Raw genomic sequence first — 27,846 nt, 5'->3', positions numbered from 1 at the left:
ATCGAAAGACTTGAAAATTCCAGAGCTAGAAGGTGACGATGGGAAACACCGAAAAACCCAAACTAATAATCTGTTATATGCAGCTACAGGAAGTACCTTTGCAACAAAAGGAGAAAACAAAATGAGATATGTCAATACAAACATGAACAAAATATTTGAAAAACCATTCACACCAAAAACTCAAAACGAACCAGTACTCATACCACCTCAAATCACTACATATAAAGAAAGCTTAGGACAAAATAAAAAGACATATAACCATATAACCAGAGCCTATATAGAAAATATTCACAAAATACAAACTTTCCTAAACCAAAATCCCAGATCCAAGAATGCAAAAAACCCTGATGAAAATTATATTACCCAAACTTTACAAGGATATAATAAATTAATTGCACAACCAGGAACTAGCACCAATTTAGTAGAAACTTGCTATCACTATGGATTATTGCGTACAGTATACACCGCCAATCACAAATCAACTTGGAGAAGATCAATGAAAAGTGTACGTTCAGCATAAGCCTCTTTTGGTACACAATGTCCTCTCAAGTGTGAGACGAACAAACCATGAAATCCTTTCGGAGCTGCAAAAGATTTTCATGAAAAGAACATGTTTTCTCAGTGACTTGTTTGTACATGGAGCTTTCTCGAAAGGAAAAGGATGCAAGAACTTCAAGTAGTTGTATATTTTGAGCTGGATAATTTTCAGCCTGATCTTCTCATGTTTCCAGTTCATTCAGATATGTTATAATTCATCTTCCATCTCATCTGGTACATGCAGCTTTTCAATGGCAGCCTGATAGAAAATGCGGATACAGTGGGAAGGACAAAGGTCAGCTTATATAATTTGAATCAGTCTTGTGATAAAATATCTCTTCAGTAGACAAGCATTAGTACAATTCAGAAACAAAGGGGTAAAGAACGAAAGAATAAGACCAGGAAAAAAGTAGGCAAGATATTACAAAGTTTCCAGCACTAGAGGACAACATCGAAGGTGATTTCAGTAGATGTCTGAAACTATTTTCTTTCTGGTATCAAGTTAGAAATAGAACTATGATAGAATAAGTAAAAGGCCGACAGAAGAAAAGAAACCATAATGCTCGACTTGCTGAAAAAAATTACCAGTATACACACACACATTATGTGCATCTGTGGGCAATTATGTGCAAATGGGCAATTACCTTAATGGTAGCAACATCAGTTGCAGATGGTTTTAAATCTAATGCCACTCCAAAATGAAGCATGGCTTTGTCGTACATATTACGCCTCTTGTATATCCGACCCATCAAAGCATAGACACTGCTCTCACGAGGAGCATGCTCTTTAAGTTCCTCTAAGACTTCTAAAGCGGCATCAAAACTTTCCGTGCTCACAAGGATGTTAGCCTTCTGATACATTGGAAGAGGGTTTTTCTTGTCTGCTACAATAGCCAGCTCCATCACTTCCAATGCCTCTTCATTTTTCTGACCATCCATAAGATGCAGATTAGAGTCTAAATTAAGGACAACATCATGTTTCAGCATAAAAATCAGAAAAGGAAACTACTACACCTTCAGAGCGTGTAATGCAGTGCCAAGATATGACATGATAACAGAAGACTGTGGATTTATACCCAAAGCCATTCGAAAGTGATGCTCTGAAAATTCAAACTTCTCCTGTCGGAGATAGATCATTCCAAGCCCATACCAGGCATTGTAATGCCTGGCATCCACACGAAGTGCACTCTGATAGCACTTAATAGCATTTTCAAAATCTTCTAAAGCAACATATCTGGAAAAATAGACAGTGAGGCAAGCTTATAAAGAAACTAACAATACACCTCTCTACAATTAAAAGAAAAGATATTCCACGCTCACGTTTGACCAATAAAGGAATGATTGAGAAAGGGGAGGAATGGGACGTACTCATGACCACAAAGCGTGTGCCCGTATGCAAATCTAGGATTTAGTTGTACAGCTCGTTGAAAATTTTTAAGAGCAGTTTCATGGTCTTTCTGTAAACTATAGCAATTCCCCATAGCACACCTGTTATACCATTGATAAAGTATTAAAACTAGGTCATAATGAAGAGAACAGATGATACTGGTTTTCCTGTTTAGCTCCAACTACTATTTGCAACAGCAAGAAACACTGTTTGGCGCCTTGAAAGATCAAAGCCTTACTTGGCACAAGAGCTCCACAAACAGAACTTATATCCAACTTTAAATGTGTGGATGCATGTAATTTAGCAGATGATAGTCTCATAGTGATGTCAACATTATATTTCAACATGCACTGTGGAGATTACATTCCAGGCTAGAATGAAAAGGTCGCCCTTCATGTTCCACTTTATTGAGGCATTTTCTCTACTAGTACAAGTAGCAAAGAATAGCAGTTTTTAACAATCCTTACATAAAATTTTATTTTTTAAATGAACAAGTCAGCCATTGGGTAAACTTCTCGATTATTTATCTACACCTTGAGTGCAAACACAGAAGTCAGAATTTTTAGACAGAAGGATGTAATTCTAATTGTTAAAGCAACATAATGTGTCTACCAGGTTAAGAATAATCAGAAACACAAGGAGTCACATTGTCAACAACTTGATCAAGGGTAAAAAACAGCAAACATGGCGAAGGACTGATGATCAATGATACTCAGCCATTCATGAGTAAAATAAATTAATACTTGATAAGATGTTACAAATAAGCCCAAATAACCACACATCTCTGGACAAAAGGAATAAACAGCACCAGAAATATCTATATCAGACAATGTCATCTTCGGATTTTGCAGGAATTACCAAGATTGAGGAGCTAATCTATCAGTTGATACCAGCACCTGCGCCAGATAGCTCAACTTCATGTCCTCCTTGAGATGCTACAATTAAAATCAAATAGTTTGTCAGGAAAGAAAAAAAGGCAGAGAGAACATAAAGATTGGGACCCTTTTGGGACATAAGAACTAGTAGGATAACCATATATAACCAGTTTCCTAACTACCAAAAATATGCTTTTAAGACATAATTTTAATTAGTGAACAGTACCCGGAAGCAACAAAAAACACCAGAACAAAAAAACTATTGTTATTAAATAATAGTAATAATGATCATAGAATATAAGCAAATAACGGTAATGTCGACGTAACAAGGATCAAATAAAGTTTCATCAAACCTGTCCGGCATCACCACCCCACCACCCAAAGAGATGGTAAAATTAAAGGCAGTTAATACTTCCACACAGCAAAGCATACATGTTCTGATTGAAACACTAAAAGAGCAAAGAAGACTCACAAACAACACTGTCGAGTACACGTCCATTCCTTCTAAACTATAAGGTGAGGCCAGACGAGCAAGGCCAAATGCATGATCTGCTTCTAGGTAATCAACCATTTCGAAGTATGCTCTTCCAATCTGGCATTCAAATACGCACATCAGATACTATATAGACAGATAAATGTGGCATTCTAATTTCCTCATGAGATGCCACAATAGACAGATACCAAGAGAACCATTTTTATTTGATAAGCAACAGATACCAAGAGAACTAAAGAGCAAGTTAGGCCGAGAGATACCAAGAGAACTCAAGAGCAAGTTAAGCCGAGGGATATGTAAAAAGAAAGAATCCCGTGCCCCACCACAAGTAGAAAGGGCTAAAGACCCTCAAACACAGTACAAAATGGTCCTAAAAATTATACTAGCAAAAGTAGATGTTCTCCGGACCATGCAACGCAGTGCCTTGAATCATGATCAATAATCTAGACTGTCCAAATGACAGTTCATTGTCCTATTCAAAGGAATTCCTTCAGCACCTCACACGGCAGAATCAAGATCCTAGAAGACCACTCTTGGGAAATAGTGCTCCCTGCCAATCAATGAAATCTGAAGAAGACATGCATATCTATTCCAGGCCACTTAATATTCTTGTTGTGTACTGGAACAAAGCTATCTAATCGATATTTCTAGTACATATACATAACTATATAACTAGTCTAAACATGGAACTTATACATCATGAAAGATGAAGTTAGATTCACAAAATTAACCCCAAAAAAGAAATGAGCATGTCCAGCTAGTTTGAAGGAACCTACATACTGGAAGCAATTTCAATTAGAGACGAGCAAATAAACAGTAAAGGACAAGAATGAATATCTCCTTTGATTCCCTGAACAAGCATAAAGAGAAAACTTAAAATGAACAGGACTTTGAACGGAGGAAATATAAAAATACATACATTGCCAGTGTTATCAAAGGCGAAAAGCGCAAAAAAGCCCTAAGGTCCATGGGGGCTTTAAGCGCAAAGCGCAAATAAAGCGTGGGCTTTAATGAAAAATGGCGCAAAGGGAGAAAAGAATACAAATATATATGTTTAGTCCAAGACTAATAATTATAAACATGAATGACAAATATATGACCAAAGAAATTGAAAAAAATTTATGGTTAAGTGAAATATCAATTATTTAGTTTCACTTCTTCATAAAAGTCTCATTGGCAAGGAAAAGCTTGCCTTAGAACCTTGATGACGACACTGAAGCGCACATAGGCGAAGCGCTCAACACGTTTTGAGCCTCGCTTCCGGGCTTAAGCACGCTTAAAGCGCGCCTTTGATAACACTGTACATTGCCTCCAAAAGGATTGGAGAAAAAGTGATCAAGACAGAGAACCTTTACCTGAGAAAGAACCCATCCAGTGTGATAATGTTTGTGTGGGAGTTTGTTATAAACATCCAGTGCATCCTGTTCCACCGCAAAGCATCATATTTCAACCAAATCAATGCAGAGCATCAAATGAATGCTGAAATTTATCCATTCAGAATCAAAATGTAATACCTGACATCTATATAAACAAGAAAGTCTATAGCCTTCCCCAAGAATCCTGAAAAGGGCCAATATCTCTGAAGCACCTGAGAGGATAGATGTGCTGCTTACATTAACCCCAGAAGCAGAAGTTCCGGGCCCTTCTTGTTCAAGAGGTCTAGCATCTCCAGAAGGGTGTGACATAGTCATATTTAGCCGAGAATCATTAGAAATGTCATTGCGAGTCCCTGAGATGCAGACCTAATACAGTTACGAATAAAAACACATCTCAAAGGTAGATGTCATTTTTCTTAGGTAGCAACAGTGCACAAACACAAGAAATTCCACACGAACATAGCTGTTGGTGTTCAGCTTTCTTCATTTTTCCTTTGATTTATAGTAGTATTTTCAGATGAAAAAAAATAAAATTATCTGTACTCTTGAATTCTTTCAAATGATTAATGCATCAATCAATTGTGATCCCACACATCCAAATTGTAGTAAACCAGAACTGGGGAACTACCGAAGTAAAGTTTCAACTTTGACGAATAATAAAAGAGGTAAGGAAAAAGTCAAAAAATAGAGGGAGAAAAACAATCTCCTAAAGTTTGTGACGGAACCACTAAATTAAACAAGTATGCACAAGTCTATTCGAATTTAGGTGATCATGAAAGTAACTCAAATATAACAACAACAAAATTTGTTAGATTTTCAGAAATATCACATGTAACACAATAGCAATCCATTTGGAGCACAGGCGGGGTTTTGTGCCTCCCTTAAGTTTAGAGAAAATATCTTCAGATGATATGTCCTTATTAGATGATAGAAAATTTCCAGAAAAAACCAAACCCAACTTCTTTTTCTGTACCAGATTAATATACAAATTTAGCTCCATGCAGGCTTGGATGTCAGCATATGACCAGCCAACTGCTGTTCAAGTGTACTATATTTCTGCATAGAGAGGGGGGGAAAAGAAAGAAAAAAGTTGCCCGACACTCCGTTTTGTCTCACGCACTAATGTTGACTGGCTACAGTCAAAAGTCAACACTTCTTTGCAATTATACTTCACTTCAAGCAATTGTGTGAACCAAACCTTAGGATTCACATAAATATTTATGATGAGTCTCCACTCTAAAAAGGCGACAATGCCTAGGTTGAAAATACAATGGACAACAGAATTGTCAAGAGAAAAGGCAAAAATATCAATCACCTTCACCATAGTTTTCGGTAGCCCAAGATTGTGCCTTTCGACTTGTCATGGAACGTAAAGTCATTGAGCTCAGCTTCGAACTACCATAATATTTGGAAGAATGAATTGTTCCATTTCCAGAAGCACCAGATACATTTGAATTTGTGTTTCCAGTAGATTCTCCAGCAAGCCTTGAATTTCGTCGAGGGCCAGAATCAGAAAATAACCTCCCAGATATCTGGAAAGATGAGAGATAGTGGACTTCAGACCCAAAAAAAAGGGGGAATGGAGACAACGAAAATCCACCATATAAAGCACCAGAAATGTAAAGGGAGTTTAGTGATTAAAAGTTAAAACTGAACAAATGCACAAAATAAAGGAGATGAACAAAATCAACACCATAGTTCAACAAGCTAAAAGTTTTTAAAAAAATTCTCGTTTTTAAACCAAAAGAAGCTAAATAATACAAAATAAGAGCCTAGCCTCTAACAACCGACTTCTACAGGTGAAAATTGGTAAGGACAGCAGGCTTGCACCAAAAGCTTCACACACTAAACGCTCACTTCCAAATTACAACAAAAGAGAAAACTAATACTTAAATTGTTATGAAATCATTTTGTGAAGAAGCTTTTTTTATCACGAAAAACTTAGAATAAAAGCTGTTTCGCTTTGTGAAGAGTCATATAAAGGCATCTTGATTGATAGACATACTTAAAATGGAATATGAGGAAGTACGACATTACTTCAGTGGGAAGTTTCTATCAAAAAGCTAACAATCCTGCAGCAATTATACAGAGAAAGAAGAACTTAATATTAAAATAGACTAGATGACTGAAACCTATGTATTATAGTACTGCAGACCTTTCTTAACTTCCCCTCATCAACAAACTTTCTCCGAGGGGCCTGAATGGTTGAATTGACAGTTGCTCGTGGAGAATTATCAGCACCAGCCACAGATGCAGTAGTTCCATTTTGCTGAAAATTTCTACAAACTGGAGGTGGAACCACTCCTGACAACTGCAAAGAAGTTGTATTTTACAAACTTTCGAAAAATCAAAAAGAAATTCTAGTGTTGCCAAATTGCATATAAGAATGTCAGTTGCTTCTTTAATATAGAAGATTTTGTCACCTTTACAGATTGTTTAGCCAAGCTTTTGGGAGGCCAAAAGTGCTTCTTCTTGTTTTTAAAGAAGTGTGTATGCTTAAAAAAGTGAGTTGTTTAACCAAGCTATGAGGAGAAAATAAGTGTTTCGGGGAGCAGCAGAAGTTTAAAAAGATGGCTTTTCTCCCAAAGTGCTTTATTGAAAAGCACTTTTGAGAAAATACACTTAGAAGCACTTGTTAAAAACATGGTCAAACACAAACTGCTTCTCACAAAGCAAAGTCACAAACTGCTTCTCACCAAAAGTACTTTTTAGAAAAGCACTTTTCAAAATAAACTGATTTTAGAGGCTTGGCCAATAAGGCTATTAATTTCACTTCAATTAACAAGAACATAGTTCTGTGAAACTATACAGATATCATTAGAAAGTCACCAACTATGTTCTAAACCGGAGAAGACGTTTGTTTTAGGCTCCATTGGATTGAGAATAAATTAGACATTTTCTGTGCTCTTCAAAACTTGCAATCTGCTTTAAATTAGAGTCAAATTCTCTGATTGCTACCCTCATCCTCAATCTAAAGAAACTATGATCTAACTCAGTGTTATCAAAGTGCGCTTTAAGCGCGCTTAAGCCCTAAAGTGAGGCTCAAAACGTGTTGAGCGCTTCGCCTCGCTCTATGTGCACTTCAGTGTTGTCATCAAGGTTCCAAGGCAAGCATTTCCTTGCCAATGAGCCTCTTATGAAGAAGTGACACTAAATAATTGATATTCCACTTTATCATAAAAAAAAATCGATTTCTTTGGTCATATAAATTTGTCATTTATATTTATAATTATTAGTCTTGGACTAAACATATATATTTGTATTCTTTTCTCCCTTTGCACCTTTTTTCACTAAAGTCCACGCTTTATTTGCGTTTTGCGCTTAAAGCCCCCACGGACCTTAGAGCTTTTTTGAGCTTTTCGCCTTTGATAACACTGGATATAACTAACAAATACATTGTCACCATTTTTATTAGAATGGTAATGGTGTATTGCTTGGTACAATGGACAATCTAGAAAAACATGTCTCACTCGGGATTATCTGCAGAGGAGGGGATACCAGTTATGTAACAAATGGTATATGTGTAATAACAACAGAGACAATCAATCATATATTCTTGCATTGTCCTATAGCAGCACAAATATGGCAGATGTTTTACAGTATTTTGGACGTGAAGTGGGTAATGCAAAGATCAACCGCAGACTTATTTAAATGCTGGAACAGGAAAGGTGTAAAAGGGCCTTTGAAAACTAAATGGAATACAATTACAGCATGTTTTTGATGGTGCATATGGAAGGCAAGGAATAGAAGAGTTTTTGCGGGTCAAGCTAACAATACTATAAAGATCAAATCTGACTGTAATATTTTGTTCTAGTAGGATTAGGATGGATTTTGTAAATGATGTGGAAACCTTATGACAGTGCATAGATAGCTTGCAATAGAAGGTTACAGACTTCTCTTGGTTTTTGAACTTTTGGTGGTGTACTCGGGTACAACCTTTGTGCTACATCGTTAATACTTACCTTTTAAAAAAGATCACTAACCTAATACTACTTTTCTTTTATGCAAACTTAGATATATATATATATATATAATCTGTCAATGTCTAATTCTTTTTTTTGAGAAAGTAACTTTGTATTCACAAAAAATAATCATCAAAAGAATGATGAGGAGAAAAAGTTATGTTATCTTTAAAGAAAAATAAAAATTAAGCATCTTCACTGCAATGCATACAGCGATAGCAAGTAACAACCAATGAACCTTTTCTTCAGTTAGCACCAGAAGAAAAGAGTTCCTATTTCCGATATAGAAAAGACACAAAAGATAATATGTCATTGAACAGACAAACTAACAACTATGGATGTATATAAACAATGTAGAGAAAAATTGGAACAAATACTGGTTAACTAGAGACAAGATTTTTGATTGCAGATAGAATGCAAGCCATGAGCAGCAGCATAATCTTAAAAAGTAAAAAAATCACCTGATTTGGTTGAGTAAATAGCAGCTATCTCTAGGATTAACAAAAGGATAAGCTGTTATCCTGTTTTTGTGGCATGCTAAGTTATCTTTATGTATAAAAGGACTTGTCAGAAAGAGGTCAAGTTAGAAGGTTCAGACATGACTATTATAAAGTCAACCCAAATTCTTTTATCAAAAAGTGAGACTTCTGATTAAGGTGAAACCATTTTAAAGTTCTACTATGATACTCCCCAAGTGAAGATAATTGGCTATTGTTTAAAATCAACTAAGGGCTTACAACAAAAAATGTTTTACAAGTCGGTATCAAATTACCTGTGATGCCATTGGTGAGGGAGTGTTGTAGAATGACATGTTAGTAGAAACCCCACCTAAATTCTGGATAGCAGCTGCTCCATTATAATTTCCAGACATTTCTCGAAGATTATTGCTGTGTGTATGTTTTGATTGCCTAGGGCTGATGTCGCCTGAGACAATATTCGTAGAAGCTACATTCTGATCATCAGTGGATGCTTGTAAATTTTGAGATTGGTTCCCTTGGTCTATGTGTTGTTTCTGAATGCAAAGCAAAGATGCTTCCCCAAAAACTGCAGCTGCTTCTTCTGCAGCACCTGGTATGTCGCCCAACAATAAGGATGCAAAATATAAAATCATAACTAAATAACAATGGCAATCAATATAACCTTCAACAACAACAACAACAACCCAGTGAAATCCCACTAGGTGGGGAATCAATATAACCTTCATGAAGTAGAAAATAACCTGAAAATATTATTTGGAAAAAAAGTAAATGTATGTTCAGCCATTCTTAAGTCAATGGAAATTTATGCAAAGTTTTCAAGGACAATACCACCAGTCAAGTTCGCTTTCTATATAGCTAAGTTCTCCAAAACCACTTAAGTTCACAATCCAGGCAAACAAGAGAAATATCCCAAAATTCGGCAGAAAATTTTAGAAAGTATAACAATTAGCTGAAAATACTACATTTGTTCCCAATTACTTTTAAAGATGAAGGAAATGTTTCTGCCTTTGAAAACAAAATCTCTCATCATGTCATAATGATTGTATCAAATAGTAAAATCTTTCTAAAATAAAACAATGGTATCTACACAATCCCAATGTGATGACCTGACCGTTTTTAGTTTACAAATCCGAACCATGTTCCGAGACTTCTTGTAGCTCAGGATAGCTATTTTATTTAATTTTGGACACTGGTAAATGTGTATATATTTCATCATGAGCAAAACAATTCATGGATTGTACTGAAACCATTTTTGGAAATTCTACTATCTTATTTCTATACTGAATCTAAACATCAATAATATAGACAATATCATTTTAGTATAACTGATTACGCCAAAAACATAAGATCAAAATACAATTCAATTTGATAACTGATTACACCAAAAAACATAAGATCAAAATGCAATTCAATTTGATCCTCCGCATAAAATTCAGTATTTACTATGTTCTCAAAACGCCTAGAGTTCCTCTCATTCCATACTGCCCACCAAATGCTTGCAGGAACAATTCTCCGTCTACTTCTGTTCTTAGCCTGCAGTCTGCAGACCTGCTTCCTCCCAACTCTGAAGTACTACGGACATAGTCATGATATGCCTTTGAGAGTTAAGAACAGTCTCCACAGCTATCTTGTGATCTAGCAATGAAGAAATAGATGATTAACTATCTCTGCACTATCACCACAAAAGAAACATCTAGAAAATATTGATACCCCTCTCTTCATCAAGTTGTCTTGAGCCAGTACTGCTTCCTTAGCTGGCAACCATACAAAACAAGCCACTTTATGTGGTATTTCAGTTTACAGAGATGCAATTACAGGACCAAATGTTTACTTGCTGAATGGGGTGATTCAACCTACTATAAACAATTTTCACCTTGAAAGATCTCATTACTTCCTTCCCACCATAAAACATCTTGTCCTGCCTCCAAATCACTGAACGATTCAATTGTGCTGAAGAAACCAGCCACTCTTTGGATTTTCTAATCATTTAACTATCTTCTGAAAGTGAAGCTCCATTCTTGAGGCGTTCAATGGGCTGCTATAGTCCTTTGTTAATGTAGGACTAAAAAGTGTACGTCTGGGGAAGAGTAATTCCAGGTTGCCACCGTGCCTATCTCATGACAATCATCCTTCTAGAAGTCAGTCTTTTTTCCCATTATACACTTTAATCTTGGTGTTGGGCTTGAGTTCATTCTATAGTGTTCTGATGGATAGCCATAGGCTTCTCCTTTTCTGACACAAATCTCCACAAGGTGTAGTATTATCTTCCTCCTCTTTCCGCCACAAAAGTTGATTTTCATTATTGTACTTCCACAACCATTTCACTCTAAGTCCCTTGGCCTTGCTCTGTCTCAATCTCCCATATCGCTTTCTAGCTATTAGTGTTTCCACTTTACCAAGTGTTATCCATTTCTTTCTTTATTTTCTTGCCAAAGAAAGTTCCTCCTGATTTTATCCAATCTATTCATAATTCCTGTGGGGATTGTAAACACATACATCATATAAGTCGGAAGGGCATCAAGGACAAAATTTGTAAGAGTCGATCTACTCCCAGAGATAGATATTGAGTCTTCCATGCCATTTTCTTCACACTTCTCAATCACAATATTCCATATTTTACTGGACGTAGATATAGTTCCCAAAGGCATTCCCAAGTACATGGTTGGTAAGGCACCAATTTCACCACCTAAGATTGCATTCAACATCTCCATATTTGGCACTACATTGATGGGATACAAGAAACTCCTCCTCTAGTTAATACGCAAGTCAGATGTTCCTTCAAATAGCACTAGAATCACCATAAAAAAAATTGAGTTGCTCTTCTTCAGCATCACAAAATATGAGTGTATCATTGGCATATTGATGATGGGTTATCTCTAAGCCGTATCTACCAGCTCTAGCAACATCAGAACCTTTTAGCCAGCCATTCAGATTTGTTGTTTTAACCATCCTTGTCTGAGACCCTTTGTGCTCTAAAAAAACATGTTGCTGGGCTATTCATAAGAACTGAGAAGCTCAGTACTAATATGCAATATTCAATCCAGTGAATTCATTTCTGTCCAAAACCCATCCTCTCCATTAGGACCATAAGATATCCTCAATTAACATGATCATATGCTTTCTCCATGTCTAGCTTACACAAAATTCCTAATTTCTTTTGCTTCAACCGGAGTCTATTGCTTCATTGGCTACTTAGACAGCATCCATGATTTGCCTTTAATGAAAGTCGTATATTGCTTCATTGGCTACTTAGACAGCATCCATGATTTATCTTTAATGAAAGTCGTCTGTTAAAGAGTACCAATTTAGCCATCACACTTTTCAGCCTTTCTGTTAGCACTTTGGAGAAAAGTTTGTAAATGTTGACTATCAAGTAGTTCGTAAATGATTTGCCTTCCTTTAATGAAGGTCATTTGTAGAGTGTTAGAATAGGAATAGGTATATACAATTCTACTTAGAATAGGAATAGGATGTTAGAATAGAAATAGATATACAATCCTACTTAAGATAAAAATAGAAATAGTATATAGTATCCTACTTGGAAAATGATTCAATTGTAGTGTCTGCAAATAAGGTCAGGATGTTAGAATAGAAATAGATATACAATCCTACTTAGGATAAAAATAGGAATAGTATATAGTATCCTACTTGGAAAATGATTCAATTGTAGTGTCTACAAATAAGGTTTCTATGTAATAATACAAATACACAATTCAATAATATTCTTCTCATATATTTCTCACATGGTATTAGAGTCAAGCTCATCCCAATTGTTGCTCACCGATGTTGGGCCCCCATTTATAAGTGTTCACGCTCCAGTTGAGGCTAGGCTTGCGTGGGAGTGTTGAGAAGTCTCAAATTAGCAGAGGGATGAGAAACTGATCTCCTTATATGAACTTGTACAAACATCCCCTCATGGGCTAGCTTTAGAGGTTAAGTTAGGCGCACGTATCATATTTTTACATAGTATCGGAGCTTCTATGATCTTGGTAGAAAAGAAGAAAAAAAAAAAACTTCCGCTGCCAGCGGGCACCTATGGCCCATATATGTCGCCTGTCTGGCCATTGGTTATGTTCACAAAAGTAGGGCCAATGATATATGCATGAACCCCATATTCAAGGGAACAAAACTAAATTAGAGAGGGCATCATGCATCAATTTCCAGCGACTTTCTAGGGTTGTTTTGTGTCAACCCCATATCTATCTGTGTTTGTGTAGCATCGTGTCATCTTTCCGATGACCACTTTCTCATTTTGAATTGTGTAGCACCGTGCCATCATTTCGATGACTACTATCCCATTTTTTGACTACATTGGGAATCAGTGACTAATTTTTCATATTCAATTTGTGTAGCACAGGTGTCTTTTCGATGAATACTTTTTCATATTTAATTTATGTAGCACCATGCCATCTTTTTGGTAACTGCATATCTGATTTTTGTAGCACTGTGTCATCATTCCGGTTGCTACTTTCTTTTGTGTAGCATCTTGCCATCTTACTTTCTCATTTTGAATTGTGTAGCACCGTGCCATCATTTCGATGACTACTATCCCATTTTTTGACTACATTGGGAATCAGTGACTAATTTTTCATATTCAATTTGTGTAGCACAGGTGTCTTTTCGATGAATACTTTTTCATATTTAATTTATGTAACACCATGCCATCTTTTTGGTAACTGCATATCTGATTTTTGTAGCACTGTGTCATCATTCCGATTGCTACTTTCTTTTGTGTAGCATCTTGCCATCTTTCTAGTGACTACTTTTTTATATTTAATTAGTGTAGCATCGTGCCATCTTTCTAGTGACTACTTTTTCATATTTAATTACTGTAGCATCGTGCCATCTTGTTGGTGACTCCTTTTTCATATATAATTTTTATAGCACCGTGTCATCTTTCCGGTGATAAGTCAATTGCCAGCAGGCCAACCCCTGAGGGTTAGCACCGTGTCATCTTTCCGGTGACTACTTTCTGAGAAAAGGCCCAAAATAGTCCCTCATCTTTGGGTTAAGACTCAAAGTCATCCTTGAGTTTTCACGTGGAGCATTAGTAGTTCCTCATGTTTGCAATATTGGTGCACTTTTGGTCCTCCTTCAAAATTTTGCCTATTTTTTAATATTAATTTTATTCATAATTTATATATGGAATGTTTAATCGTCATTTTATATATTTAGTAGAAATAATAACTCCATGTGGGAGATTGTGAGAAGAAAAACACCTTATTTTGTTTAGTAGAAATCGTATTGCAGGTAAAGTCGAGAAGTTCATCACGATGATTTCACGTACAATAGTACATTTTTTTCTTTTCTTGCTATATTGAACAGAACAAGGTGTTCTTCTTCTCACCTTCTCTCACATAGAATTATTATTTCTACTAAATATATAAAAAGACGATGGGTCATTCCTTACATAAAATTATGAACAAAATTAATGTTAAAAAATAGGCAAAAATTTAGGGGAGGACCAAAAGTGCACCAATATTGCGAACATGAGGGACTATTAGTGCTCCATGTGAAAACTCAAGGATGACTTTAAGTCTTAACCCAAAGATGAGGGGCTATTTTGGGTCTTCTCTCTCTACTTTCTCATATCTAATTTGCATAACATCGTGCATCTTTCCAGTGACTACTTTCTCTTAACACAAAGAGTTTTCCAGCAATATTTTTTTTGCTTTTAGATTCACTTTTTGCCAAAAGGCTATACTCAAATATTTGGGTTGGATTACAGTGATACTTTCTTCACTGTGATCTCGATGAGGTAGTCTATATGGAGCAACCACTTGGATTTGCTACTTAGGGGGAGTTTAGTAGCCTATTATGTCGATTGCTAGTGGAGTTGATAATTTTTTGCATCAAATTCAGTATTTCATGAGAGACCTCGTATTGAGATTGATTGTCATTTTGTCAAAGAAAAGATACTCTCGAGAGATATTGTTACAAAATTTATGAAGTCAATTGATCAACTTGCAGATATCTTTACCAAGTCCCTCACCGATCCCCATATTAATTACATCTGTAACAAGCAAGGTGCATATGATTTGTATGCACCAGCTCGAAGGGAGTGTTAGAATTCTCATATCTAATTTGCATAACATCGTGCATCTTTCCATTGACTACTTTCTCTTAACCGATTTGTGTAGCATCGTGCATCTTTTAGGTGACTCAGATCTTATTTACGTAGTTTCAACTTTTGTCAATGTTGTGCGAAATCCAAGAGATCTGAGTTTTCCAGCAATATTTTTTTTGCTTTAGATTCACTTTTGCCAAAAGGCTATACTCAAATATTTGGGTTGGATTACAGTGATACTTTCTTCACTGTGATCTCGATGAAGTAGTCTATATGGAGCAACCACTTGGATTTGCTGCTTAGGGGGAGTTTAGTAGCCTTATATGTCGATTGCTAGTGGAGTTGATAATTTTTTGCATCAAATTCAGTATTTCATGAGAGACCTCGTATTGAGATTGATTGTCATTTTGTCAAAGAAAAGATACTCTCGAGAGATATTGTTACAAAATTTATGAAGTCAATTGATCAACTTGCAGATATCTTTACCAAGTCCCTCACCGATCCCCATATTAATTACATCTGTAACAAGCAAGGTGCATGTGATTTGTATGCACCAGCTCGAGGGGAGTGTTAGAATAGGAATAAACAAATACAATCCTACTTAGAATAGGAATAGGATGTCAAAATAGGAATAGGTATATACAATCCTACTTAGAATAAGAAAAGGAATATAAATAGTACTCCCTCTGTCCCAATTTATGTGACTTACTTTCCTTTTTAGTCAATCCAAAAAGAATGACACATTTCTATATTAAGTAACAATTTAACTATAAAATGTCTATTTTACCCTTAATGAAATGATTTACAGCCACACAAATTTATATCATTCATTTTGGACCACAAGTTCTAAAAGTCTTCCTTTCTTTCTTAAACTCCATGTCGAATCAAACTACCTAACATAAAATGGGACGGAGGGAGTATATAGTATCCTATTTAGTAAAGGATTGTATTGTAGTGTCTATAATTAAGGTCTCTGTGTAATATAGATACACAATTCAATAATATTCTCATATATTTCACATAAGAGAATCTACAAGTTAGCTCAGGATAACTATTTGGAACTTGATTGGAAAATTTAGTTAGATTCTAAGATGGTTCGACTGGGTTTGGAACACATTTTGCATAAACAACATTTTTAGAAACAAATAAAGAATCCAACCCCTCATTTTGTGCAATATGTGGTCCAAATCATAATTTAACTGTATGGTTGGATCCATTCATTATTTGTGACTCATAGAAAGTGGTTTCCTCCAATTATGAGTCCATTTGATATGTTACAGTTCAAAAAAAGTGAATAGATGAGGGCAGATTTTTTAGATGCAACAATTATAAAATACCAAATTCATCATGTTATAAAAGAAAATCTAGTGCAAACAACTATTTTTGGAGATTTTGAAAGCATAGCTTGTGGGGAAAAGGTGAAAAATATTGAGGATCAAGGAGAAACATTGAGGTAACATTTTCACACATTCTTTGATCATTATAACATATTTGGATCATGCATCTAACACCATATCCCATGATTTTGGTGGTCTTTCTTCCTTGCGGCTATATTATGGGGAACTGCCTTACCCCCGACAAAGGTGGAGGATCGTCGAGGGTCAATCGGAAACAGTTTCCCTATCCCATAAAGGTAGGGGTACGACTGTGTACATTTTACCTTAACCTTCCCCAGATCCCACTAGTGGAATTACACTAGGTTTGTTGTTGTTGTAAAAAGATTGCTAACTACAAACTCATTCCAGTGTTGATAGCTTTAAGGATATTTCAAACATTTTAACAGAACCAAGTGTTTATCAACACCTTATTTTCAGTTTGTGCACTACTATCCAAACACGTATGTGCTTATTCATAAATTCAACTCCAACACTTAAAAAGTGCTTTTTTGCACTTGATGTACACTGTAACTACAACTCATTTTAGTGTTAATAGCTTCAAGGTTATCTCAAACATTTTAACAGAACAAAACGTTTTATCAACACCTTATTTTGAGTTTCAGCACTTCTATCCAAACAGATGTACTTATCCATAAATTCAGCTCCAACACCAAAAAAAGTGTTTTTTTAGCACTTGAGGCGTAAAACCTACTTAAATTCTGCACTCCAATCACAAATTGTATAAGAAATTCTAGCTTACGAAATTTAAAGAAAGGTTTCCTGGTAGTCACAGAGTTGATAAAATTGATTATTAAAGTAATTTTTATAACTGAGAACAGAACAAAACGTTTTATCAACACCTTATTTTGAGTTTCAGCACTTCTATCCAAACAGATGTACTTATCCATAAATTCAACTCCAACACCAAAAAAAGTGTTTTTTTAGCACTTGAGGCTTAAAACCTACTTAAATTCTGCACTCCAGATAAAATAGCAAGTAGAGGATAGTGACTTTTATCAGCACGAAGTATCTTTCATGTGCACTAACAATTTGATGATGATATAGTTTCTAGCTTACGAAATTTAAAGAAAGGTTTCCTGGTAGTCACAGAGTTGATAAAATTGATTATTAAAGTAGTTTTTATAACTGAGAAGTCTACTCTCTGGTTTCAAAGCTCGGGGGCTGATTGGTCCAACCGTCTACCTTTGTCCATTTAAATACCAGATATCTGGTCCACAACTCAGCGTCCAACATTGTGTTACTATTGTTTTGGGGACAAAATTGATTATTAATGTTGTCGCAATAACAAATATCAAAACACAGCAAAATATTGCAATAGACCTTAAATGTTTGCTCAAATTATTCTGGCACAAACCTAGTATACACAACTCCTCATATGCAGCCCATAGCAATGGATCCAATAACAATGCCTGATTGAAATGCTGGATGGAACTATTTCTTCTATCTGTATACCTGAAATAACTATCAAGTTCATGAGTACCTTGGAGGAGTGCAATCCAAGCTTTTTACAATAGAAGATCATCACTATCGCAACTCTTCTTAAGCTCCATCAATTGTTGATTAACAAAAGGTTAAGGCAAAAAAGAAACAGAAAAATATACCAAACCTTAGGGAATATCTCCAGAGATATCAACAACATAACATCCACAAAAAAATTGAGGCCAAGCTTCTTAAAGTATTTTAAAGGAAAAGGTGAAAAGGAATTATCATCTTAAAAAGAGGTGGTTATGAGGTCACTATCAAGTTCATGAGTACCTTGGAGGAGTGCAATCCAGGCTTTTTACAATAGAAGATCATCACTATCGCAACTCTTCTTAAGCTCCATCAATTGTTCATTAACAAAAGGTTAAGGCAAAAAAGAAACAGAAAAATATACCAAACCTTAGGGAATATCTCCAGAGATATCAACAACATAACATCCACAAAAAAATTGAGGCCAAGCTTCTTAAAGTTTTTTAAAGGAAAAGGTGAAAAGGAATTATCATCTTAAAAAGAGGTGGTTATGAGGTCTTTTGAGTTTCAGCACTTCTATCCAAACAGATGTACTTATCCATAAATTCAGCTCCAACACCAAAAAAAGTGTTTTTTTAGCACTTGAGGCGTAAAACCTACTTAAATTCTGCACTCCAATCACAAATTGTATAAGAAATTCTAGCTTACGAAATTTAAAGAAAGGTTTCCTGGAAGAAAGGTTGTGTCCAATTACTGTGATGAAGATGTTCCGCTGGCGAACAAACTATTTTACACAAAGGTCCAACATAAAGTGTTGATTGATACTGATAGCATGATTATAGGAGTAGAATGATTTGGTATTGAATGTAATTGATTGTAATTGCCTAGGAATTGATTATGTGATATTGTCTTTCCTAATTTAGTCTTAGGACTCATTGTATAAGTACTCATTCTCATTGATTGTATATTCACGAAGAAATACAAAGAAGCTTTTTCTTCTTCTTGAAATCTTCATGATGAGGTGAGTCATCTACCTCGCATCACTGGGGTTCCGTTTTTTATCAAAGTGGTCGAATTTTCTCACTTTGGTTGGTTGTCCGCAACACAATCTCCACCTGGTCAGTTCCTTTTGGAATTTTTTTCGTTGAGGTCGCTAAAACATTTTGAGCCTACAGCTATATTAGTTTTTAATTTTATTCGATCATCGGAATTAGGCTTCCGGTGCAACACTAGCTTTCAAGCTAGACCAATTAGTAATTGGTTCACTTTACATTTCATTGCCAAGTGAATCTCATGCACTTGGTCTTAAAAATACAAGTGTTCGCAGGACACGCTTCAGTCAAGTAAAAGTGTCTAGATGGTTACTAGAGAAGCTTAAAATGTCTATCTTCCAAAAAGTGCAAATTTTAAGGTGCTATCTAAGTATTTAGCCAAAAAGATATTCAAGAAAAAATAATGAAAGAATCTTATTAATTCATATAACCCATTCTGCACATTAATGAAATGTTTATTTTCACATAAGAATAGAAGAATCAATATCTTTTAAGTTAATAAAGTTTGGCATTGTTCAAATACTTGATGGTGCAGTTTCCATAAAATTATGTACTTAAAAGAAAAAGGAAATGATGTTGAGTCTATGCTACCATTCTTCTCCATCATACTACACTTCAATACGAGAATAATTTTCACATTAGAATAGAAGAATCAAGTTTTTAAGTTAATAAAGGTTGGCCATAGTTCAAACATCAAATGATGCAGCGTCTATACTATTCTTTACTTTACTTACAGTAAAAGGAATAGATGACAGTACTATCCCATTACATTCTCCTCCATCATATAAAATAGCAAGTAGAGGATAGTGACTTTTATCAGCATGAAGTACCTTTCATGTGCACTAACAATTTGATGATGATATAGCGAACACAACCAAAATTCATTGTCATAGTGAAGTATTAGCTTCATTATTCAGATAGATCAAACCAATTTCAGAATTAAGAAGCAAGGCTAGAAGTTAATCCTTCTCTTAAATAAATAATATATAAAATATGAACCTGTAAATAAGACCAAGAAGGTAATGCCCAGCTGCACCATTTGGAACCTACACAACAACCAATTAGCTATAAATTAAAGAAGCATGTCAATGGCTAACAGGAATAAAATAACTGGAGATGACAATACTATAAAATCTGCAAAGTGGATAGATATTTGGAAGGATGGTTTTTACGACTCTACCTCTGCAGTTGGCTCATTAGGAGGGCAGAGTGCTGTCTCAGCTTCAGTGAGAAGATCCATCTGAAAGCATGATAGTGCAAACAAGTAGCGGGATTGAGCCATACTTGTCCCTTCATATAAAAATTTAAAAAGGGATGATTATGAGCATAATCTCAAGGACAAGTGTTATCAGAAATCGGAAGATAATAGGGAGGAAAAAAAAAGATATTGCAACACAAAATGCAGTCATATTGACTGAGAATACAACACGCACCCTTGAGAAGATGATATGCAGCATAAGCCTGTTGGTTGTGCAGGTAGCAGCCAGCTAAAAGCTGCATATTTGTCTGCAATGGGCATAGTACATTATAGGAAACAAGAGAATTGACCAACTTAAGAGATTTCAACAGAAATGCATTAAACCCTCACATTCTTGAGTCAAATTCCACTAAGGGCAACAAGAAACAAAAAGTGAACTCCAAGAACCTAAAATCTCTATAAACGACAAATTGAGTAATACATATGTTTACAAAGACTGATGAAGTGAAAACAAAAAAGTGTGGAGTACCTCAGTGGGGAACTCGGCACAGAGTCGTTCACACATGAAAATGGCATTGTGGAACATAAATTGGCCAAGGCTGTTTTGCACAGATTCAGCTAGTAGGGTTTCCATTGATGCTTGAACTCGAATTCAAAGAGAGACGAGGTTAGAGAGGGAGAGCGAGAGGCGGGAGAGAGAGAGAGAGAGATTCAATTTTTCAATTTCAATTTGAGAGAAGTTGCCATTATTAAGTTAGTGGATTTCTCTTGATTTCAACTCACAAAACCGCTTATGTGACAAAGAAACTCGAGAAATGTACACGTTGACAAAAGAAGGAGCCGAAATAAACGAAAGCCACTGCTTTGATACACATTTCAACCTAAAAACACATTTCAAAGGCAATCTTGATAGGACTTCCTCCAAGAACCAATCTGGAATATATTCAGTCTCAAACTCAACCAGCCCCATTTACTCTGTTTTCACAAGTTTCAGACCTCTTGTGGTGCTCCGGAAATTCATCTCCATCTAGTTGAATTTGCTAAAATAAATCTTCGCAGGTCAAGAAATCAATAGAAAGGAGAATTGAGGTCCATGATTGTACATCTAAAGGTGACCCCTGACAATTGATTCTGAACCCCAAGTAGCCCTGAGAATTCACCTACAAAGATTAAGAGACATCTCATATGGCAAAGGGATCTTTACACAAACAGCTGAACTGTTTACTTTTTCTAGCCAGTATACATAGATTATAACACTATCACAATTCACACCAAAATTTATACATGAATTATATATATATACACATCCGCCGGTGATTTTTAGTTTAATCAATTGGGTAAATAACTATTTAGGTTATAATTCTTCTATGGTAAGAAAGATGATCAAGAGACACCTCATAAAGAAAAACCTGAATCTCATATGGCAAAGGGATCTTTACATGAATAGCCGAACAGATTTTACTATTTACTTTTTTTTTCTAGCCCGTATACATAGATTATAACACTATCACACCCAAACTTATACATGAATTATACATATATCTAAACATCCATCGTATTTTTAGTTTAATCAGTTGGGTAAACAACTATTTAGGTCATAATTCTTCTATGTCAGGAAGATGATTAAGATACACCTCATAAAGAAAAATCTGAATCTCAGCCTAAACGGATATCAAGAAGATTCTAGCAAAGTAACACCAAATCAACAGATCAACTAGATGAATTTGCAGGCTGACATAGGTCAAAAAACACAGAATAAATCACAAATGTAGCCAAAATAGCCAAAAGTGTACTTGAGAAAATGGAACAGTACAACTAAGGGAGAAATTCGATCATATAGCAGGCACTGTTCTTGCAGAATCAGGAGGAAACTCAGTTGCAGAATAAGTGATAGAGTGAAGACCAAATTTACCTGGTGGCCGGCGATGATGAGTGAATTTGGGGGAAGCGGAATTGGAGGGAAGACAGAGGGAATTTATAGGGAGTAAAATGGAAATTGACCTTTATTTCACAAACAAACAAAGAAAAATATTTTTTTTTAAATATAAGCTCATATTTTAATGTTAATTTATTACCTAAGAAAGCAAATATATGAAATGTGTTTATGGTACCCGACTACAGTTTAAAAGAATTACAATTCATAGTTAGTTAAGAATTTTATTGCAAATTCCTCTCTCCTCTCGTCCTTGCTTCTCTCGTCCTCGCTTCTCATCTCTCTATACTCTCTCTTTCCTCTATGTCCTCCCTCACCTATTCCTCTCTGTTTCTGCAATACAAATACAAAATGGTAACACATAAACATATTACACAAGGAAACATATGCATACAAATGTACATGGATACAAATACAATTTGTTACTAATTACAACAATGAGACAATTGTATTTTGTTGATACAATTGTACTCGTCAATATGAATTGTATTCGTTAATATACTTGATACTATTGATTTATATCAACGAAATGAATACAATAGTTATTGATACAAATCAATTGTATTCGTTATTGGTGTTTTAAAAGGTGAGGGAGTGAGGCAAGATGTTTTATGCACTCGAGACGAGGCGTAAGTCTCATGGATCTACGGGGTGTAGTCTCATTTATATTCAATTTTATAATTTTATTACTAAGAAAATAAACAAAAGTAAAACTTTCAATGATTTTACAAATAAATTTTAATAAATAACCTATAATATATAGAAAAGTGTTATGATTTTTATTTGAGAAATATTAATAACCAATAATGAAGAAAAAAAGTATTATAATTACTATTTTGAGAAATACCATTACATCAATAATAAAAAATATGATTTAAAGCAAAAAAATTCAAATAATAATAATAAAAATAACGCCAGGGCATATACGCACAAGGCTTATGTTTTTACGCTCAAGACTTATGCCTCAAATTATAGGACTGACGCCTTATAGATCTACGTATTCAAATTGCGCCCCAAAACGTTTTTGGTTAGCCCCGCCCCGAAACTCGCCCCAAAAATATTTTTGAAAACACTATTCACGATACAATTATCAATCAATAGATAGAAATCAATTGTATATCTCTGTACTCTCTCTCCCCGATCTCACTTGAGTCTCCTCTTCTTTCTAACAAGTAGCTACAAATCACAATTAAACAAACTATAGCTAAGGAGTCTGATTGTGGGTCTAGCCTTAGTTCTTGAAATTTTCTCTTTTTAAAAGAAGAAAATTATGTAGAATAACAAACATTTAGCACTATATCTACAGTTTAAGAAAATTGTAATTCACAACTACAATTTCCCCAATTCTTGCTATTCACATGCTTTTGTATAATTCGCCTGATTTTTATAAATTCATAATTTGTATAATTCGGTTTCTGATGATATAAATTTAGAATTTTGTATATGTTTATTTTAGATATTTGTATACGATTTATGAAAATTTAATAATAAATTACCATGTTTGTATGTTGACAAGTGAAATATACAAACGGAGTTCTAAAAAATTTCTAAATGCATAAATACAAAATTTGTATATATACTTACCTTATCTGTATATTCGCAAGCAAAATATACAAACGGACAGAAATATACAAACCGCAGCCTTCATAGCAAACGAAACTATAGTTATGGAGTGCAACTATCTAAATTATAGTTATAGAGCCTTATTATGTCTATTATATTTGTTTTTTCTAAAATTTTCTCTTTTAAAAAAGTGAATATTCTATTAGGATAGCCCGAAACCAATAGCTTTTCCATGCATCAAATAATGTTCCTCAACTCTGGGTGTCATCCATATTTTAAATTGGAGAAAAGTAAAACATTAAAACTCCCTCGCTTAGCAATAGGATAGTTATATTACTTTTCCACAATCTCATTTTCACGATTTAAACGGCTCATATTTCGCTAATCGTTACTATGAAAATAATTTTTTTCTTTAGCTACTCTAAACTAGAGTATCCGTCTATCCGATAATGAATAATAAATGAATAGAACATGCAAATCATACAATTTTTCCTTTTCAAAAATTCAACATTACAAGTGTTTGGAACCCATATTGGAGCTCCAACTAAATTCGGATCGCGCTCTGCAGTGCCCATTCGAGGGGTGACACTCTCAACATGATTTTCTTCATACCCAGGGCTCGAACCCGAGACCTCTGGTTAAGGGTGAAGCACTCCCACCAGTGCACCACAACCCACGTTGGTTCAACATTAAATATAGTTTAAATACTAACAATGTTAAAACCGACTACTTATTAGTATTAATATTGCTACTTTTTTCTGATCTCTCATAGCGGTCCACTCTTTTGGGCCTCTTTTATTTTCGGCCCAATATATGTTTTCTTTTTGTTCTCATCCTAAAAAGCCCTTATTTATTTAATTATATATATTACAGTGACACCCGTCCCTATCTCGTTTTCCTAATCAATATTAGATCTTTCTAGGGTTTTTATATAGTGCTCGGTTCGACAGCGTAACTTCATTTTTCAAAACTCCACGAAATTTGAATCCTCTCAGGTAAATTCACTCATTTAATCTTAGTATACTTCCATTTTTTTGGTCTCAATTTATATTTTGCCTATCATATTTGTCCAATTTCATTGAATTTTTGGTTCCTAGTTCCTTAAACTTATAGTTTTTTCTATTTTTTGGTTCATAAAATTGATTTTGTCGATTATTTTTTTAGTTAGTGATGTGTAAGCGATGACAACCTAGAACAACCGCTAAAAATATAAAGAGATAAACATACGAATAAACCAGGTGGATTTAACGCAATAATTTTGACCTTAGTGAATGGTAGTATCCGGGATACTAAGTGTGGATCTTCTCTTTGCCTGAGATGAGCTGTTTCTTTAGACTCCCAATTGTGTGTTAATTTTCAGCTGTCTCTATCAATATGTATTGTCGGTGACTTGTAGTTAAATATGTAATTTGAACTTTGATGAACTGGCTATTGCAAGAGTGATGAATAGTGTTATGAATTGTGTGTTACAAGAATTAGTATGATGTTTTTTGAGGTAGTTCTTACTGTTTATTTTCCTTCTTGGAAGTTTGATTTGATTGAATGTTATGATGTTACCTTGAAAAAATTATAAGCTCAGATTCATTTTTCCAAATGTAAGTGAATGTTATCTTGGTTTCACAAAATTTGTTGCCTTTTTGTGTTTGTTTAATTTATATGATTTTTATATATTTAGTGGAGTTCCGGTAGATGTTGGCTTCCACCATTTGTTAAACACTTCTGCTTTATTGACTATAATGTTTTAAGTCCAATGTATTGCTTTAGCTAGTCTTTTCTTTGTTGGTTGTGAGATTTAGAAAGAAGGAAATGGTTGAGAAACTACGAAGCAAGGAGAAATTCCCTTTAGTGTTTAAACTCTGCCTTCTTCTTAGTTATGTAGGTGTGCGCAATTGAGTTGTTTTTTTTTTTTTTTTTGATGACAAGGGAAACCCGCAGCCGCTACCCTTTGGGTGCGCACAGGGTAAAACCCCCGCTCCTATGCAATAGCTCGCAAACCACATAGGAGAGGTAACCCGCACTAGGCAAGCCTGGTGCGACGAGCTCGACTCAGAAGGCAAACCCCTTGCTTTCGCTGGCAAGGGGTTTCGAACTTGAGACCTCCAACATAGAAGTCCCAAAAAGTTGAATATTTTTTTGAAAAAAAATTTGGAATATCCATTGCATATCCTAGTTTGAACTTTGACACCAAGCAACTAGACACGAAAACTATTGTGTTGCCTATTACCAACCTAACCTTGTTCAAAGTGATAAAAAAGTTCTAGTTTGTCTGGTGACTGATATTTACTATGCAATTTCATGCAGAGATAACATATCTTTCTTGTGAACTCTTCAAGTTTCTTTCCTCATTTTCCGATGGGAGATGCTGAGAATTCTCTTCAACCATCAAAGAAAAGGGCAGCTATAAAGGAATTATCACGAGACAATCCTGGTCTCGATGATGATGAAAATGAAGCTGAGCTAGAGACTGGGTCTTTCAAGAAAGCAAGTGAGGAGGTAATGGCAAGTAGAAGAATTGTCAAAGTTCGTCGCAGTCAAACTACTACATCTACACCTTCGGCTAATCCCTTTGCAGCAATCCGCTTGGTTCCACCCACTGAGTCCAGTATCTCATCTGATGTGATAACAAGTGAAGTTAAGAGTGGGATAACAAGTTCAGGTAATCCAGAAGAAAAAAATGACGTTGGTGAGGCAACCGGAAAGGAGCCAAGTGATGTGTGTAAGGAAGAGAAGAAGGAACCTGATCAAATTTCTAAGCCATCATCAGAAGGTAATGTTGATGAATCTAATGTTGTCAATGAGAAAGTTGAAACTCCTGATGAGCCTGACAAAGCTGAATCTGCTGAAAAGAAGGTAGCAGATGATGAGAAAATCCAGGTTGAAACCAAGGAAGGCACAGTAGTTGAGAAGAGTGAGAATGACAGTAAGAAGGATGTGGAAGTTGGGAAAACAAAGAATGAAGAACAAGATGCCGGTGGTGAGAAAAGTGAGAAGGGTACAGAAACTGCTTCTTTTAGCTCATTCCAACAACTCTCAAGTGGCCAAAATGCTTTCACAGGATTTGCAGGGACTGGGTTCTCCAGCACTACGTTCTCCTTTGGAGGTATTTCAAAAGAGGGATCTTCTCTAGGTTTTGGTTCTGAATCAAGTGCTGGTTCTCTCTTTGGAGCAAAAAGTGACCAGTCACCATTTGGACTTAATCTTCCCACTAATGGAAGTACTTCTCTGTTTGGAAACTCAGGGTCATTCCTTGTGAACAAGAGTGAGGGTACTGGATTTCCTTCCAAAGAAGAGGTCACTGTTGAAACAGGGGAGGAAAATGAAAAACCCGTATTCACAGCTGATTCCGTGCTGTTTGAATATCTTAATGGAGGGTGGAAAGAGCGGGGAAAGGGAGAACTAAAGGTCAATGTTTCTACAACAGGGGAAGGAAAAGGTAGACTTGTTATGAGGAGCAAAGGAAATTACAGATTGATCTTGAATGCCAACCTTTTTCCAGAAATGAAGCTCGCTAATATGGACAAAAAAGGGGTCACTTTTGCTTGCTTGAATAGTGCTGCTGATGGAAAAGGACTTTCTACAATTGCTCTGAAGTTCAAGGATGCCTCCATAGTCGAAGAGTTTCGAGCTGCTGTAGTGGAACATAAAGGTACTACAACTGGTTCTTTGAAGACACCGGAAAACTCTCCTTAAGCTTCAGATGATTGATACTGCAGTATAGTTGCATAGAGACTCATGGAATGTGCCCTACTATTTTCTTTTAGTTGCAGAGAAGAATAGGAAGGATGAGAGAATATTTTGTCCGAGAGGTAAGAGACTTGTAAGCCCACATACTGAGTTGACTATTATTCATCTGTTGTAGACTTTGTCCGAGTAACTTATAATGTGTTTACTCTCTTTTTGTGGGATGTTGAATTATCGCCGTTGTGTTTTCTTCTTGTCGCGAACCTGTTCAATAATTTTAGTTGATGAGCTCCTAATGTATCTTTTAGTTAGGTGCATGCAACATGCTCGAACCGCCTAGCTGGGAGAAGAGTAGAGGGGTTGGTCCAAATTTGTGCAAGTCATCGAGTTAGATG

The 27,846-nt window shown here is 35.5% G+C and overlaps 2 protein-coding genes across 5 annotated transcripts; one reads left to right on the top strand and one right to left on the bottom strand.

The window, feature by feature from the left end:
- Positions 1-232: 232 nt before the first annotated feature.
- Positions 233-22,265, bottom strand: LOC102602679 (cell division cycle protein 27 homolog B). Of its 4 annotated transcripts, none has more exons than XM_006343051.2 (17): positions 22,187-22,265; positions 20,804-21,434; positions 20,510-20,582; positions 20,257-20,366; positions 20,076-20,122; positions 17,927-18,024; positions 9,402-9,697; positions 6,823-6,978; positions 5,983-6,199; positions 4,806-5,020; positions 4,647-4,712; positions 3,271-3,390; positions 2,782-2,858; positions 1,905-2,024; positions 1,551-1,770; positions 1,182-1,463; positions 233-796 (listed from the first exon to the last, which is right to left on the bottom strand). In XM_006343051.2, the coding sequence occupies exons 2-17, from the start codon at positions 20,906-20,908 to the stop codon at positions 746-748; spliced, it is 2,253 nt and encodes a 750-aa protein (XP_006343113.1). In that variant the 5' UTR covers positions 20,909-21,434; positions 22,187-22,265; the 3' UTR covers positions 233-745. The 4 variants fall into 4 exon arrangements, with proteins under 4 accessions (XP_006343113.1, XP_015162275.1, XP_015162276.1 ...); XM_015306789.1 differs by having other exon boundaries at positions 683-796; positions 20,804-21,422; positions 22,187-22,205; XM_015306790.1 differs by lacking the exon at positions 22,187-22,265 and adding an exon at positions 20,665-20,730 and having other exon boundaries at positions 683-796; positions 20,804-20,887.
- Positions 22,266-24,658: 2,393 nt separating this feature from the next.
- On the top strand, positions 24,659-27,700 carry LOC102602342 (nuclear pore complex protein NUP50A). Its single transcript, XM_006343050.2, has 2 exons — positions 24,659-24,765; positions 26,072-27,700. Exon 2 carries the CDS (start codon positions 26,123-26,125, stop codon positions 27,458-27,460), a length of 1,338 nt encoding a protein of 445 aa, XP_006343112.1. The 5' UTR covers positions 24,659-24,765; positions 26,072-26,122; the 3' UTR covers positions 27,461-27,700.
- Positions 27,701-27,846: the final 146 nt, after the last annotated feature.

This window comes from Solanum tuberosum, unplaced genomic scaffold, assembly GCF_000226075.1.
Source record: "Solanum tuberosum cultivar DM 1-3 516 R44 unplaced genomic scaffold, SolTub_3.0 scf00040, whole genome shotgun sequence".
Taxonomy (NCBI): domain Eukaryota; kingdom Viridiplantae; phylum Streptophyta; class Magnoliopsida; order Solanales; family Solanaceae; genus Solanum; species Solanum tuberosum.
Note: the sequence above shows the minus strand (reverse complement) of the source record. Positions and strands in the feature narration are given on the sequence as shown.